The 13,704-nt window shown below is 37.6% G+C and overlaps 1 protein-coding gene across 3 annotated transcripts in view; it reads right to left on the minus strand.

Moving 5' to 3' along the window:
• Positions 1–13,704, minus strand: part of si:dkey-247m21.3 (5-hydroxytryptamine receptor 4) — a 57,199-nt gene that overhangs the window by 18,046 nt on the left and 25,449 nt on the right. For all 3 annotated transcript variants that reach the window (XM_038298990.1, XM_038298991.1, XM_038298992.1), the window contains 4 exons: positions 10,599–10,766; positions 9,482–9,682; positions 6,057–6,210; positions 2,253–2,917 (listed from right to left, as the gene is read on the minus strand). In XM_038298990.1, the coding sequence (XP_038154918.1) occupies positions 2,253–2,917; positions 6,057–6,210; positions 9,482–9,682; positions 10,599–10,766 (1,188 nt within the window). The remainder of the gene's footprint in view (positions 1–2,252; positions 2,918–6,056; positions 6,211–9,481; positions 9,683–10,598; positions 10,767–13,704) is intronic.

Below are 13,704 nucleotides of genomic sequence, written 5' to 3' on the forward strand. Positions count from 1 at the left end.
TGTTTTCTGTCACAGACAGATTTAACAACAAAGTAAACACTGGTTATCTTTACTGTTTCCTATACATGTAGAGCCTAAAGAAATGTGCAAAAATAGTTCAAATCATACAGAAATTAGATATTCCAGGTAAAAGCTTTAAGACTAGAGCAGCTCTGCCTATGTATAAATGCAGTATATACACAAACAAAGAAAGAAGAGGTAAAACACAGCAGTTTGATGGTAAATAGCTGTTTTCCTTGATTAAAAATGTGAACCTTCTGGATTTTCCTACACAATAGTCTAAAACACATGTTTGTGCTTTGCACAAATTTTCAATTAATCTGTCATCTGTGTGTGACTCTAAGTGAACACGAGCATGCTTTTGTTTCCTTCTGACCGCTAAGCACTTGAAAAAATTTTAAACAGTGGAGAAACACGAAGGCTGCATCCTCCATCATCCGCCTGACGCGAATAAGCAGAGGACTCAAACTCAGCCCTCAACTAAGTCTACAACTTTAACAGAGGCCCCGTTTTGGAAAAAAAAAGGCTATTATATTAAGATATACAAGTAAATCAACAATACTGAATGTGTGAATGATAAAGGTACTTTCTAGTTTATATATTTGTGACACAAAGAATCAACATAGGGATTTCCAGACCTAAAGCTGACCGTACATCAATAGAAATATACGGCTTCAACTGTACAATGTCAAACAGAGGATTACTGGATAAAAGACACTTTTAAGGAGTGTTTTCTGCTTATCTATTATAAAAAAAAAGTAAAAAGGGTTTTTAAGAAATAAAGAAGAAACATTGTTCCTGGAGTAGTGAAAAGGAAAAAAAAGGAATTAAAATGTTCTATATTTTTTCACCAAATGGAAAAGGAAAGTTGTATGCATGTATGTACATCCAGTGTAGAACATGACTACATCCTATTAATCATAAAATCATCTTTCTCTGATATGCATGCTTGAACTATATGCTATGCAGGAAATAGTAATTGTGCAAAGTAGAATTACTAGAACAATGTTTGTTATTGAGACTGAGTCATGTTTTTACTGTGGTACATATGTCACCACTATGAGAAAACTGAATTCTTGAATCTTGTGATGCAACATTGGTATTTTGTGTTAAAGAAAGAAGTGGGATATGACCCTATAGGTTTAAAACTTCTTCCTACTCCATTTGAATAGTTGTGTTATGTTTGGTGTCTAAGTCTCTATACTTGTATATTTTCTACTTTTGTTTTGTTTGCTGAAGTAGTATAAAGAAAATAAATTAATGAAAGAAACCTTTATTTTTGTCCAGCTTTTAATGTATTAGACTGGATTTAATTGGCACAAATTTTACAAGTAGAAAAACTGATTACATGGTTTGAAAAGTAATTAACAGATAAAAGTCTAGTCTGTTATGCAAATAAAGCTCAGTTAGCTAAATTGAGTTTGTGATTCTCAAATCCTGCAAAAAATTTTCATTTAAATTTACATCTTAGATATTGACTGCTCATGAATATGCTTTGACTTAAATTGACCCACTGTGGCTCTGGTTTTATACATATTAGATAAATACTGGAAGGTGAAAAATGAACCTCAGTCTCAAGTCCTGTGTAGCCTTTAACAGGTTTTCTTCCAGGATTGTGCTGTATTTTTGTTGCTCACTCCATTTCCAAATCAATTCTGACCCAGCTTGACCTCTGACCCAAAGATGACAGTCTTTAAACGTAGCACTGTAGCACTGCCACTCCTCCATAAAGGTCAGATTTGTTATATGTTGACTGAAAGTTTTCCGGTCCTGAGATTATTTCACCTGAGATGTAAATTCCTGCAGCTCCTCCAGAGCAACCATATCGCTCTCCTTGTCCGTCTGCTTTGTTTACGATAAGATTAAATCTCACTTAGTTTAAGTATTTTGGTAATTCTGTAGATAAATGGTTGCAGGATTTTATTCAAAAGTTAATACAAGTTTCTGTTGTATCATCTTCCATTTACTTTAATGTTACTGTATAGTTCCTGTGTTGGTAATATCTAATAGATAAATGGAGGTGATGTTTAAATCTATGTTTGAAGGAAGATGCAAATTAATATTTTATTTCTGACACAAGCCTGCAGGAGATAGAAAGACACCCACATGCAGATGCTCACTCTAGCAAACACATTTACACCTTCTCACTCAAACACATAATTACTCCTCGGACAATAAACTTGAGATGCAAATATATGTTAAAACAAAGCCTTTGCTTTCCATAAATGTGTTTGTGTCTCTCTGTGTTTTACCTTAGAGCCATGGAGGTCCCGTTTACTGACGGGGCAGAACATGGCCTGTGGATGTGTCCACGGGAGAAGCTCCCCTGCCGAGAATAACGTTGGTCTCCACAGCAGAGAATCACTAGGAACGCCCTCCGAAAAGCTCGGTTCAGGAAGGCATACAGGAAGGGGTTCAATCCTGAGTTAATATAACCAAGCCACAGCCAGGCAGTCCACAGCTGCCAGGGTACAGAGTAATGAATGAAGGGGTCCACCACGTTTGTAATGAAAAACGGAGCCCAGCACAGGCAGAAGCAGCCCATTATAACAGCCAGAGTCTTTGCTGCCTTTGTCTCGATGCGCATGCGGTTATGCCCTCCATGAGTTTGTTCTGAGGGAGAAGACACAGTTGCTGTCCTCAGGCAGTAATGGTCCAGTGGATCTGAGGAGGTGGAACAGCGTACAGTTACGACTGGATCTGAGCCTGTAACTGGTGCAGATCCGGCACGCTGAAGAGTCTCTATCTGCCTGACATGGATCATGGCGGTGACATAGATGCGCTGATAGGCCAGAACCATCAGGGCCAGAGGCACATAGAAAGCCACGGCGGAGCAGATGAGGGCGTAAGGCCGGTTGACCAGAAACACGCAGCTTGTGTCATTGGAAACTCCTGTTAGAGTTCGCCTCTCTTCAATCTTAAAGGAAAATAACAAACATGTGAGACATTCTATATAAAGAGGATTATTTAAGCTTAGAAAAAACACAGGAACTCTGCAGCCTAGCTGGCTACTTCCCTCATCCATCCCATAACAGCCTGAATGAAGAGTAGTTATCTTAAAAGCCATAATAATGATGCACAAAGTAATATCCTTTTCCGCTAAAGGCCCATTCATACCTCACGTTTGGCCTGCACGTCCGTATTTCTGTCCGTACGTTCTATCCGTTGACTCCTTCATACCTCCGTCCGTTGAGGTGCGCAATAACCCGTATTTCCTCTAGGTGGCAGTGCTGGGCGCCAATGATTCGTCATTGATCAAAACATGGCGATGGTCCAAGACCTGATTCTGTTGCATTTGCTCCGTAAGCGAAAGAAAAGTAAAAAAACGAGATCGACGGTGGAACGTGAGGCCATTGAATATCAGTCGCCCTATTGATGGGGAATTTTGCAATTTGGTGTTGCCTATGCGGGAGATGGATGACGAGCGGCATTTCCAATACTTCAGGATGTCCGCTCCCACTTTTGACAGGTTGCTGAGGCGCATTTCCCCCCGCATCCAACATGCCGCTTCCCACAGAGCACCGATTGGGGAGGCAGAGCGCCTGGCTGTGACCTTACGGTTTTTGGCTTCTGGGATCAGTCAACAAGCCCTGGCAGCCAGCTACAAACTGGGGATCTCCACGGTTTTGGCGCACAACTGATCCGAGGTCAGCTTCCCCTTCCACCTCATGCACCGTTGCCTGGAATGGATATCTGGACCCCACCAGTGTTTGTCGCTGATGAGGCCTTTCCTCAAAAGGTGAACCTGATGCGTCCATATCCAGGTAAGCAAACACATCTCATGAATGAATGAATAAATTAATGACTACCATGTAATATTTCACATGAAATTACATTGACACAGCAGCTTCAACACTTAATTATATTATAATCTCATCATATGACTAATAAAGTTTGTTTCTAATAATGCATTCTGTTCTTTATATCCTGTTTTACAGGTCCAGTCCTATCAGAGGACCAGAAAGTGTATAACTTGCGGCACTCCAGGGCCAGGCGGGTCATTGAAAACGCTTTCGGCGTTTTAGCAGCCCGGTGGAGGATCCTTGGGCGTGCTATGGAGTGCTGCATAGAAACAGCGGAGGACATAACTAAGGCATGCCTCATCCTCCACAATTTCCTTGCAGCCAACGACCAAGGTTTGACGGAGACTGACCGCTACATCCCCCACACCATGTGCGACAGAGATGGCACGCCTGGTGAATGGAGAGAGTTGGTCCAGGGTGACACCAACTTCCGGAGCTCTCGAGCATATACTGCTGCAAGGGCTACGCAAGATGGACTGGCTGTAAGAGAAATCTTTAAAGAAATCAGACTGTGTAATTCAGCCAATATAAAAAATATTTTTTATTAAATTATTTTATTCTAAAACTTAAGGTGGTTTAAGAATAGCTTGATCCTCTAATCTCAAGTCTTTTTACATACATGACCCCTAACTGCTGCTGACTATTAAACCTTGATATTTCTACTAATAAAGTTACATCAAACACAAAAAAGTTCTCAGCAGAGGTTTTGGAGAAAACTGTTGACTAAATACCTTTAACCTAGTTTATTACCTGCAGTTTATCCACTAACTTTAATCCTAACATTGGTGGACGAGAAACTTTCATAAATCTGAGATCAGTGGATTGAATTAATTAATTCTTTATTAAACACATTTAGAACAGACTTCAGGTTTGGACCAACTTTAGGTGTGCCCTTCTGGTATTGATTGTTAAAATGGTGGCAAACACCATCTGGCGGAATTAATTTTTTGCTTGAAGTAACACAATCTTGATCCTATAGATTCATATTGTTGATTTGCCTGCCTTTGGGAAGCTTGCACAAACTCACCAGGGTTTTTAATAACAGAAAATATTTTAGCATCTCTGATCATAGATATCTGAAGATTCTAAGTCATCTATGTCATTTTCATGCTTAAGAAGTTTACTTTAGGCAACTGGACGGGAAGTTTTCTAGAATTAGGGGGAACAGAAGGTGGCTCTGATCCCTCCCACTGGATTGGCCAAGAAGTTCACCTGTGGGGGTTAATGGTCATGAGGGGGTTCTGATGTGTCGTTAACTGCCTCGTCAGAGTGATTTTCAGTGTCATGCCTGATTGAAGTGTGAGTCAGGTTGGGCGGGTGAGAGGTGAATCTTCTGGGTATCGTTCCTAAAAGTGCTTTGTAAGTAGGTGAAAGTTTGTCTCTAAGACCACCTCCTCTGTTGAGAGATGGTTTTTCCATGTTAACAAAGATGGATTCATTAACCCCTCTCTCAAATCATCTGTTGTCCTTGGCCAGAATATGGATGTTGTCTGTGTAGTGGTAGCTTGGTCTCTCCAATGCACAGGTCTGTGCACTCTACACTACACTGAAAGGCGTAAACCACATTGTTGGTCTTGTTTCTGGGTGTCTTGTCTTTGGGGTAAACCAGTTTTTGTCTCAGGGTGTTGCCAGATTTGAAGTGCACAGAGATCTGGTGCTGGTTGTAAATCCTCCTGAGACTCTAGCAACACATGGAAAGATGATGTTCCTTCTTCCTTGTTCTTCCCTTTCAGCAGGCCTCTTCTTGTTGGGTTGTGGAAACACCCATCTGGGATAACCACAGTTCTTCAGGGCTGTCCTAATGAGTCCCTGTTCTCTCATCTTTCCTCTGCTGGTGATGGGAACGGTTTCTGCTTGTGTCGGAAGGGTTCTGATGACGCCTAGTTTGTGTTCCAGTGGGTGGTGTAAGGCAAAACGAAGGTACTGGTTGGTGTGTGTGGATTTCCTGTGTTGAGTTGTCTTCCATAATGTAGACTTTGTAGTCCAGGAAGGCAAGGCTGTCATCTTTTACATCTTCCAGGGTGAACTTAATGTTTCTGGACTGTGAGCATGTGGCTATACTTGGCCTTTATAAACCCATGTGTCTACAGTATATTACTCTCAGCTGTCTACAGTATATTACTCTCAGTGCTTCCCACCACTAGTTAAAAGCAAAGAGGCCTTTTGGATTAGAGGCGAAATGTCTCCTAGAAAACTTCACGTCCAATCAAAAAGTATTTCTAACAATTGTAATGTTAACTATTGCAAACTCACAATGTCTTCGATCCCAATAGCGTTCCAGCTTTGCATGATGGGTAGAAAGGAGATTAATGTGGGGATGAGCCAGCAGCCGCTGAGCATAACTGCCACTCTCACCGGGGTCATTTTATGTCTGTAGACCAGTGGCTGGCAGCAGATGGCATAGTATCTAGAATGACAGACAGAAGTGAATGGAAACCCACAAAGAAGGAATCATGCATAAAAAATAAAAATAAACACACCAACTCAGGGAACAGAAAAATCTGAGATAATATAGATGTAAAAACACTTATTGAGCAGATAAAAAACATTTTCATAAAGCTCTCTGGAGATGGGGGTCTGTCTTGTTTTTATGTTTGAGAACTACAGCTCCCAACTTAGATTTATTAAACATGCATTAATAAAGACCTAATATTTACATAGAGAACTTTATCATATTCAATGTTTTGCCTTTTTGAGCACTCTAAACCAGTGTTTTTTAAGGTGGTTGGACCACCAGCAAAATGGGGAGGAGTGTACTGTATCGACTATCATCCTGTAGTGCGTAAGTACAGATTTAGAGCACTGGGATTTACAGCTACAAAAATAAATTATACTCCGACTCATCCATTGGTCTGAATTTAGTTCCAATAAGTCCAAGCTGATCAAATAAAATCAAATTATACAGGTTTGGAGCAAATTACATATAGTCAAAATGAAAGTCCAATTACAACACAATTCAAATAAATTTGGTTGATGATTTAATGCCAGTTAGGAAACGAGTATCTGAGGAAGTCAAGCTGAATGGATTGAGTCAAATCATTAACTTCTAGCATTCTGTCATCCTGAGGAGACAGATGTTGTGAGTGAGTGGAACAATCTGCTTTAAACATGAAGAAGGCTCCAAAACAACCAGACTCATTGTAAGCAACCAAGTAAAAGACGCACAGCTAAGCATGAATAAGTGAGTTATTTTATGGGAAAAATATCAAAGAGACTATTCATAGTTCACATGTGTTACAGAAATGTCTAGCAAACTGGGCCAAGCCCTTCAACAAGAAGAAGAGACATAAAAAACAACATTTTATCAACAACGACAAAACTATGGTAAAACTGAAAAGCAGAGGCGTGCACAGACATTTTGGGGGGCAGGTGCTCAGGAGGGGGGGGAGGGCACTTTTTAGCGCACGTGTAACACTTAATTGTAAAAAAAAAATAAACGCATGTTGAATGAAATTTGACTTTTATTTGTAACATTCTCTAAACGTGAGTTTTCAATGGAAAAAAGTCACATCACCAACAGAACAGACTAAAGCATGCTTCTTTCATCTGGCTCATCTCCCTGTTTTCCCTCACCCTGCTGTTCTCCCTCATCCTGGTCTTTTTCTGTCTCTGTGTCTTCCCTGAACTCTTCCTCATCTCCTGTCCTGGTAGATGTTGATGGTATAGAGCTTCCCTGCTGTGACTGGCTACAATATATTAATAATAACCATCATGACAATAATAATAATAATAATGATGATAATAATAATAATAATAATAATAGCTTTAACAAATATGCCACATTAGTTTAAATAATGGGCTATTAGGGCAACATGACTGGAAGTCTTGTCACGTGGATATGACTTATGGTAGCCTACAAAATAATAGCTATTTTAAAACCTGCTGCACAAACCACTTAAAAATAAAATGTGAACAGCTTTTAAGATTTTTCAATATGATTAACCCTCCTTTCTTGGTATTGTGCTGCAATTACTAAATCAATATACAATTAAGACAATAAAGAGACCAAAATGTGTTAATTTATGTTGCCTAACAAAACCTATACAACAGAAAACGTTTGTCTTAACACATAGATTTGTACAGAAGAGGATTAGGGCCACTGGAAAAAAAAAAGTTAACTGATTTTTAAGTTTTATTTCAGTTTAACATGGGAAAAAAGTCAGAATTCTGACTTTTTTATTGTCAGAATTCTGAGATTAATGTCAGAATACTGAGCAAAAAGTCAGAATTCTCAGCAAAAAGTCAGAATTATGAGAAAAAAGTTAGAATTATGAGATTAAAGTCAGCATTCTGACTTTTTTCCCATACTAAACTGAAATAACATTTAAAAATCAGTTAACTTATTTTTTTTTTCAGTGGCCCTAATCCTCTTCCGTATTTGCAATTGCAAACTCTACCAAAATTATTTGTAGCCTATGTGGTCGTCCTCACGTTATCTGTCATTGACTTGGGCTACAGTGTAAAACTATCAGAATCAGGTTTATTGCCATTGTTAGTGAAGGAGTTCACAAACTAGGAATTTTTTATGGTACAATCGTGCAACATGAAACATATAATATGGAATAGGTAAATAAAATTATAAAAATATCTAAAAACTGTGGGTATACGTCATGCAATAAAATAGACTAATGTATACACTTACGATAAAAAATATGGATACAAAATATAAAAAGTAAAATAGCATCTTACAAGGAGACAACTAGTTTATCTGGTGACCAGTCAGCAAAATGCGTGTTTGGTGCTGCTGAATGAGACATTTTAATGCACAACAAAATGATTTAGCTTGATCTGTATATTACCTGGCTAATGGGGCACGGGAGAAGCAGCCTGTCAGCGACCGTTCCTGCTATCTGAAAACTGCTATGATGCTGCGCATCTGGGATGACCTGCGGGCGACCGAGCGAGTTCACGTGACAAAGGAAGAGAGAGAGGCTGGTCGTTTGTGCGCAAGTAGGTCGGTCATTTCGGGGCTTTGTTTCAGTCGTTTTTAATGGCTCAGGTTTTCAAAAGATCATTTCAAAACCGACCTCAGTAAAATCTTAATAATATTAATAATAATAATAAAAAAAAAACGAGTTTCAAAAGGGCATTTTTTTTTTGATAGAGGGCAAACTTCCTAGTGCTTTAGCACCACCTAGTGTCTATGTGTGCACGCCCCTGCTGAAAAGTACTGGTAGTACGTTCTACAGGAATGAGAAATACAGCAATTACAAAAATGGCAGCAATAGCTGACGTCTTTAAAGAAAAGAGACACAGCTAAACACAGAATAATTAGACGTGAAAAACATTTTTTTAAAGAAAAAAGAGATAGAAAGCAATTATATTAATTTGAAATTACTAAATGACTTCCAAAGAAAAACAAATCTCAATTCAGAAGTACTTAGCTAGAATTAAGTTCAATGAGAGAGAAGCAAGACAGTACAGAAGGTTAGGGGCAGGATGACATCCATTAATGATGCCTTCCATAAAAAGACAGCTAAGCATACAATCACTAGGCAATACACAAATTCCATTGAAAGAGAGAAAAGGAAGATAGTTAACATAACAAAATGAAAGCAGCTATAAATTTTGTACTGAAGTCTTCAAATAATAACCAGTCAGCCCGTCACATCTTTATAGAAAAAAAACAACATACATTTTCGATTCTCCCTCTAAGTGTCCTTATCACAGACACAGACCTGTCCAGTGCAATGCAGCAGAGGTGAAGGATGGATGCTGTGGTCAATAAAACATCCAGAGAGGTTCGCACCAGGCAGAAGATTTCCCCAAAGAACCACTGGCCGGTGGTGAGCTCGATGGCAGCAAAAGGCATTACAACCAGTGCAACCAGTAGGTCAGCGAACGCCAGAGAGACAATGAAATAGTTGGTCTTTTTTTTTCTAAGAGAAAACAAGAAAACAGGATAATTTTTAAGCATAATGAATTAATAGATTTTAGTGTTTTCTTAGTGATCTTTCTTGTAAAAAGATTATTCTAAGTTATCTTTAGTTAAACAAAGAAGGTACATGTTTATAAGTTTTTATTTAAAAGATGAAAGCTAAATATGGACAGACTAATCCAATCCAGATGCATATACTCTAAAATGCATTGTTGATTGTCAGAGTTGCATCATGGGTTAGGGTGTATTTTTTGTCCTCTTTTGATGGATGGATGGATGGATGGATGGATGGCTTAATGAATGGATGATTGGATGGCTGGATGGATGTTAGATGGATGAATGAATGGATGGATGGATGAATGAATGGGTGGACGGATGGGCAGATGGATGTTTGGATGGATGATGGATGGATAGATGGGTGGAAGGATGAAGGGGTGGACAGAAGGACAGGTGGATGTTTAGATGGATGGATGGCTTGATGAATGGATGACTGGATGGCTGGTTAGATGAATGATGTTTGGATGGATGGATGAATGAATGGATGGATAGATGGATGGGCAGATGGATAGGTGGATGGATGATGGAAGGATGGATGTTTGGATGGATGGATTAAATATCGATATTGAGGCAGGGAATAAATACGAAAATACAAATGTTTTATTCTCATGAAAACTCACATTGCTGCATCTGATTTTAGCAGATATAAAGTGCATTTTCATTAAACCTTTCAGGTCACAAACTTACCTTGTAACCATGTGCTTCAAATAGGAATATTATTTAATTCATTACTCAGCTTTAATCCATGTTTTTACAACTTGGAGAAATGCAATAAATGCTAAGGTCTGTTTCTTCTGTTCATATGCTGCAAGCTGCAAGCCTTAAACATTTTACACTTCAAGAACTAAATGAAAACTTACCTCAGATGCCTGTCCTTGCAGAGTGCCACCATAACTAACAGGTTGCCAAACACAGTCATAATAATGATGATAGATAGGAAGAGGGTAAGGAAAATTGTCTCCAAAGAGCTCAAGAATTCCTGCTGCTCCTGCTGTTGGTTCCCATTATTTATTATTTCATCCAACAAACTGAGAGGAGAAAAAAAAGTGACAGAATACAAGTATTAAAACCTGATACATCACTGTTTGGTTCATTCCAATACATGTTATGTTGTGCAAAGCATAACATATACGCTTTGCATAAGGGATTTTACATGTAGGATTTTTCAATTCATATAAAAGTTTGATTTGTTCATTTGATATAATTTTACTGTAGTGAAAGACATTTTTTTTAAGGTCCTTAACATCTGTACCTGGGATTTCAACAATTTCCAACTCTAGACAGCACTGTAACCGTATAGGGATGCATAGTTTTTCTTTAGGTCATTTAAGAATTTGTGTATGATTAAGTATTAAAACCACTTAATTGTGGCACATTACAGCTGCAAACATTTTAGCAATTTAGTTGATCAATACATTTGCACATTCTACTGCAGTCAAAGGAAAATTATTTATTTTTTATGTTATTTTACACCTAAATAAAAAAAATATGGCATTTTAGTTTTTTAACCTTAAGAAAAAATCTATGCCACCACATGACTGTAAAGCCAAAGTTATTAGTCAATACATTCCTTATGGAGGAAAAGTAAGGCTATGTTCTCATTGTACGCTTTAATGCTCAGTTTTAATATTCTTGGCTTAGAAAGACAAGATCTATTTGTCCATTTGTTTATATATCTTCTTAAATTAAACAAGGATCAGACTTCTGTTTTCATGGTTTTATATCCCCCAAAGCAACCTGCTTGTGCAGACTGAAAATGTTGATGCACATAACAGTGCACTAAAAACGCAAGTAATACAGAATGAATGATTCTACAAGTGCTCAAAGAAGCTATGTAAAAAGAAAATAAGTAAAAGTTGATATTATTTCTTGCTGAACATTGGTGACACTATAATGGTCACATCATGCGTGCGAAAAAAAAAAAAATAGGTTAACAATTTACTTTGGAGGAGCATCGGCTGCTTCCATAGTCTGAGGGTTTTTTAGTTGAAGCCAGGAAGAAAAGATGTACTAGCAGGAATCAATTTGACCGTTCATACTGAGGATTCTTTGAAAACTTTTGCAATCATATCAAATTTAAACGAAAAGTCTGGTTATATTCAGAATTCAAACTTCTGAAAGTACTTTAAATATAAAATTATTACATACTGTTCAATAAAGGATAAGTGTTTTTAATTAAGAGTAATTTTATCAGTTGAATCTGCTTTACTGGAGGCATCCATGTTTGTCAAAGAACACTACTGCCAACTACCGGTTTGTGACGTCACGGTGCGGTATCGGCTGTTGATCAAGTCTCAGTGCTGTATCTGGTGTTTGTCACAACGTGCTATTATCCAAGTCATCTTGAAAACATTTTTCGAAAAGGTTGGCTTCATATTGCGTGTTTTTTCTCTGGCCAGAAGTCCGATGGCAAATCCTCCCTCTTCAACTTGGCAATCCAACGAGGATCATGAATCGGAATGGTGAAATAGCTAATATTTTTTCACTTTTACCCGATATATTGTAAAAACAAACTGTCATGCACGTGGGCATGTTCACTTTAACAATAGCTCTCGTAAATTTCAATGTCAATGTCCTCTCGAAATCTAAATTAATTGTTGTTGATTAAGGGTGTGTTTAATAGTTCCCATTGATTTTGCTTGTAAAGCGGGGAGAATGGCCTTCAGCTTACCGCACTGTGATGTCACTGCCAGAAGTTGTCAGGAATGAGGTGTTACCATATTTGGGCAAAAATGGCTGCTCCCAGAATCAATGATCACAACGAATATTATTATTTTTTATTTTTTTTACTGATTAATACTAAATTCATTAAACTACCCCGAATGTATTAGTTTTAGGTATAGATAATGATCCATAAATTATTCCTTGCTGACCAGACTTTTCCTTTAAAAAGTCAAATAAAAACTGGCAAAAAACAGATTTTCCTCATGTTAAAAGGCCAGAATTGGGCCCTTCAGATGCACTAAAGAAGTCTGATATAGGTTAGATATGACAAAAAAATTACATTTGTTTGGTATTTGCATGGATTGCAACAAGCCTAACACTGAGCATGATTCAGAACAAACTATAGCATGATTCTACTACTGTATGTTTAACTGTGCAGATGCTTTACAGTAAACAAAAGTTATTCAGAGCTTATGGATGGAACTAAAAACTTTTTTAGAAAAGACCTAAGATTGGAGTGAGGTTTATATTCCAGCAGAACAACAACACCAAACAAACAGCCAGAGCTCCACAAGGATGGGTCAGAGTTAAGGATTTTCATGTGATAGAATTTCCCAGGCAGTAGAGTCTTAAATCTAATCAAGAATCTGTGGCCTGAAAACTGATTTTCACAGACAAGAAGAAAGGGGGGGGGAATTAAAGATGCGGAAAGAAGGTGAAGACTTGCAGCTGTCATTCTAGTGGTTTGAGGTCAAAGCATGTCCATTCCACACTTTTCAGATTTAAATGTGTAAATAAGTGGAATTTTTTTTTAGTAGCTTAACATGCATGAGCTATTTTTTGTTGGTCTATCTCAACGAATCCTAATAAAATACATAAAATTTTGTGTGAATGAACTATTGTTAATAAAAAAGAAAAGCTCAGGGAGTATGTATTACATTATTGATTTATGTCATTATTTCTAGTGTCAAAAAAGTTTTGCAGCACCAAACCAGTTTTCTTTAGGGAGGAAAGAGGAAAAAAAACTGTTATAAACTCTATTCTACACTGCATTTGTTTTCCATTAAAATATTTATCTAAAATAAAAACAAAACTTAACTGATAAATTATCAATTTTCATGATCTGCTTTTCTGGACTTTTTGGTTCTTTGTAAGTTTTCATTTTGGGTTCTCAGTTATACTTTATCTATGTTGTTTTGTTGTCATTTTTGTTTTTTTTGTTTTTTTCTTCCTAGTTATTTATTTTTTTTATCTCTTTTTATAATTTTTGGTATTTATTTATTCCTTGGTTATCTTTAATTT

This window comes from Cyprinodon tularosa, unplaced genomic scaffold, assembly GCF_016077235.1.
Source record: "Cyprinodon tularosa strain WSP-4 unplaced genomic scaffold, ASM1607723v1 ctg418, whole genome shotgun sequence".
In the NCBI taxonomy this organism is placed as follows: Eukaryota; Metazoa; Chordata; class Actinopteri; order Cyprinodontiformes; family Cyprinodontidae; genus Cyprinodon; species Cyprinodon tularosa.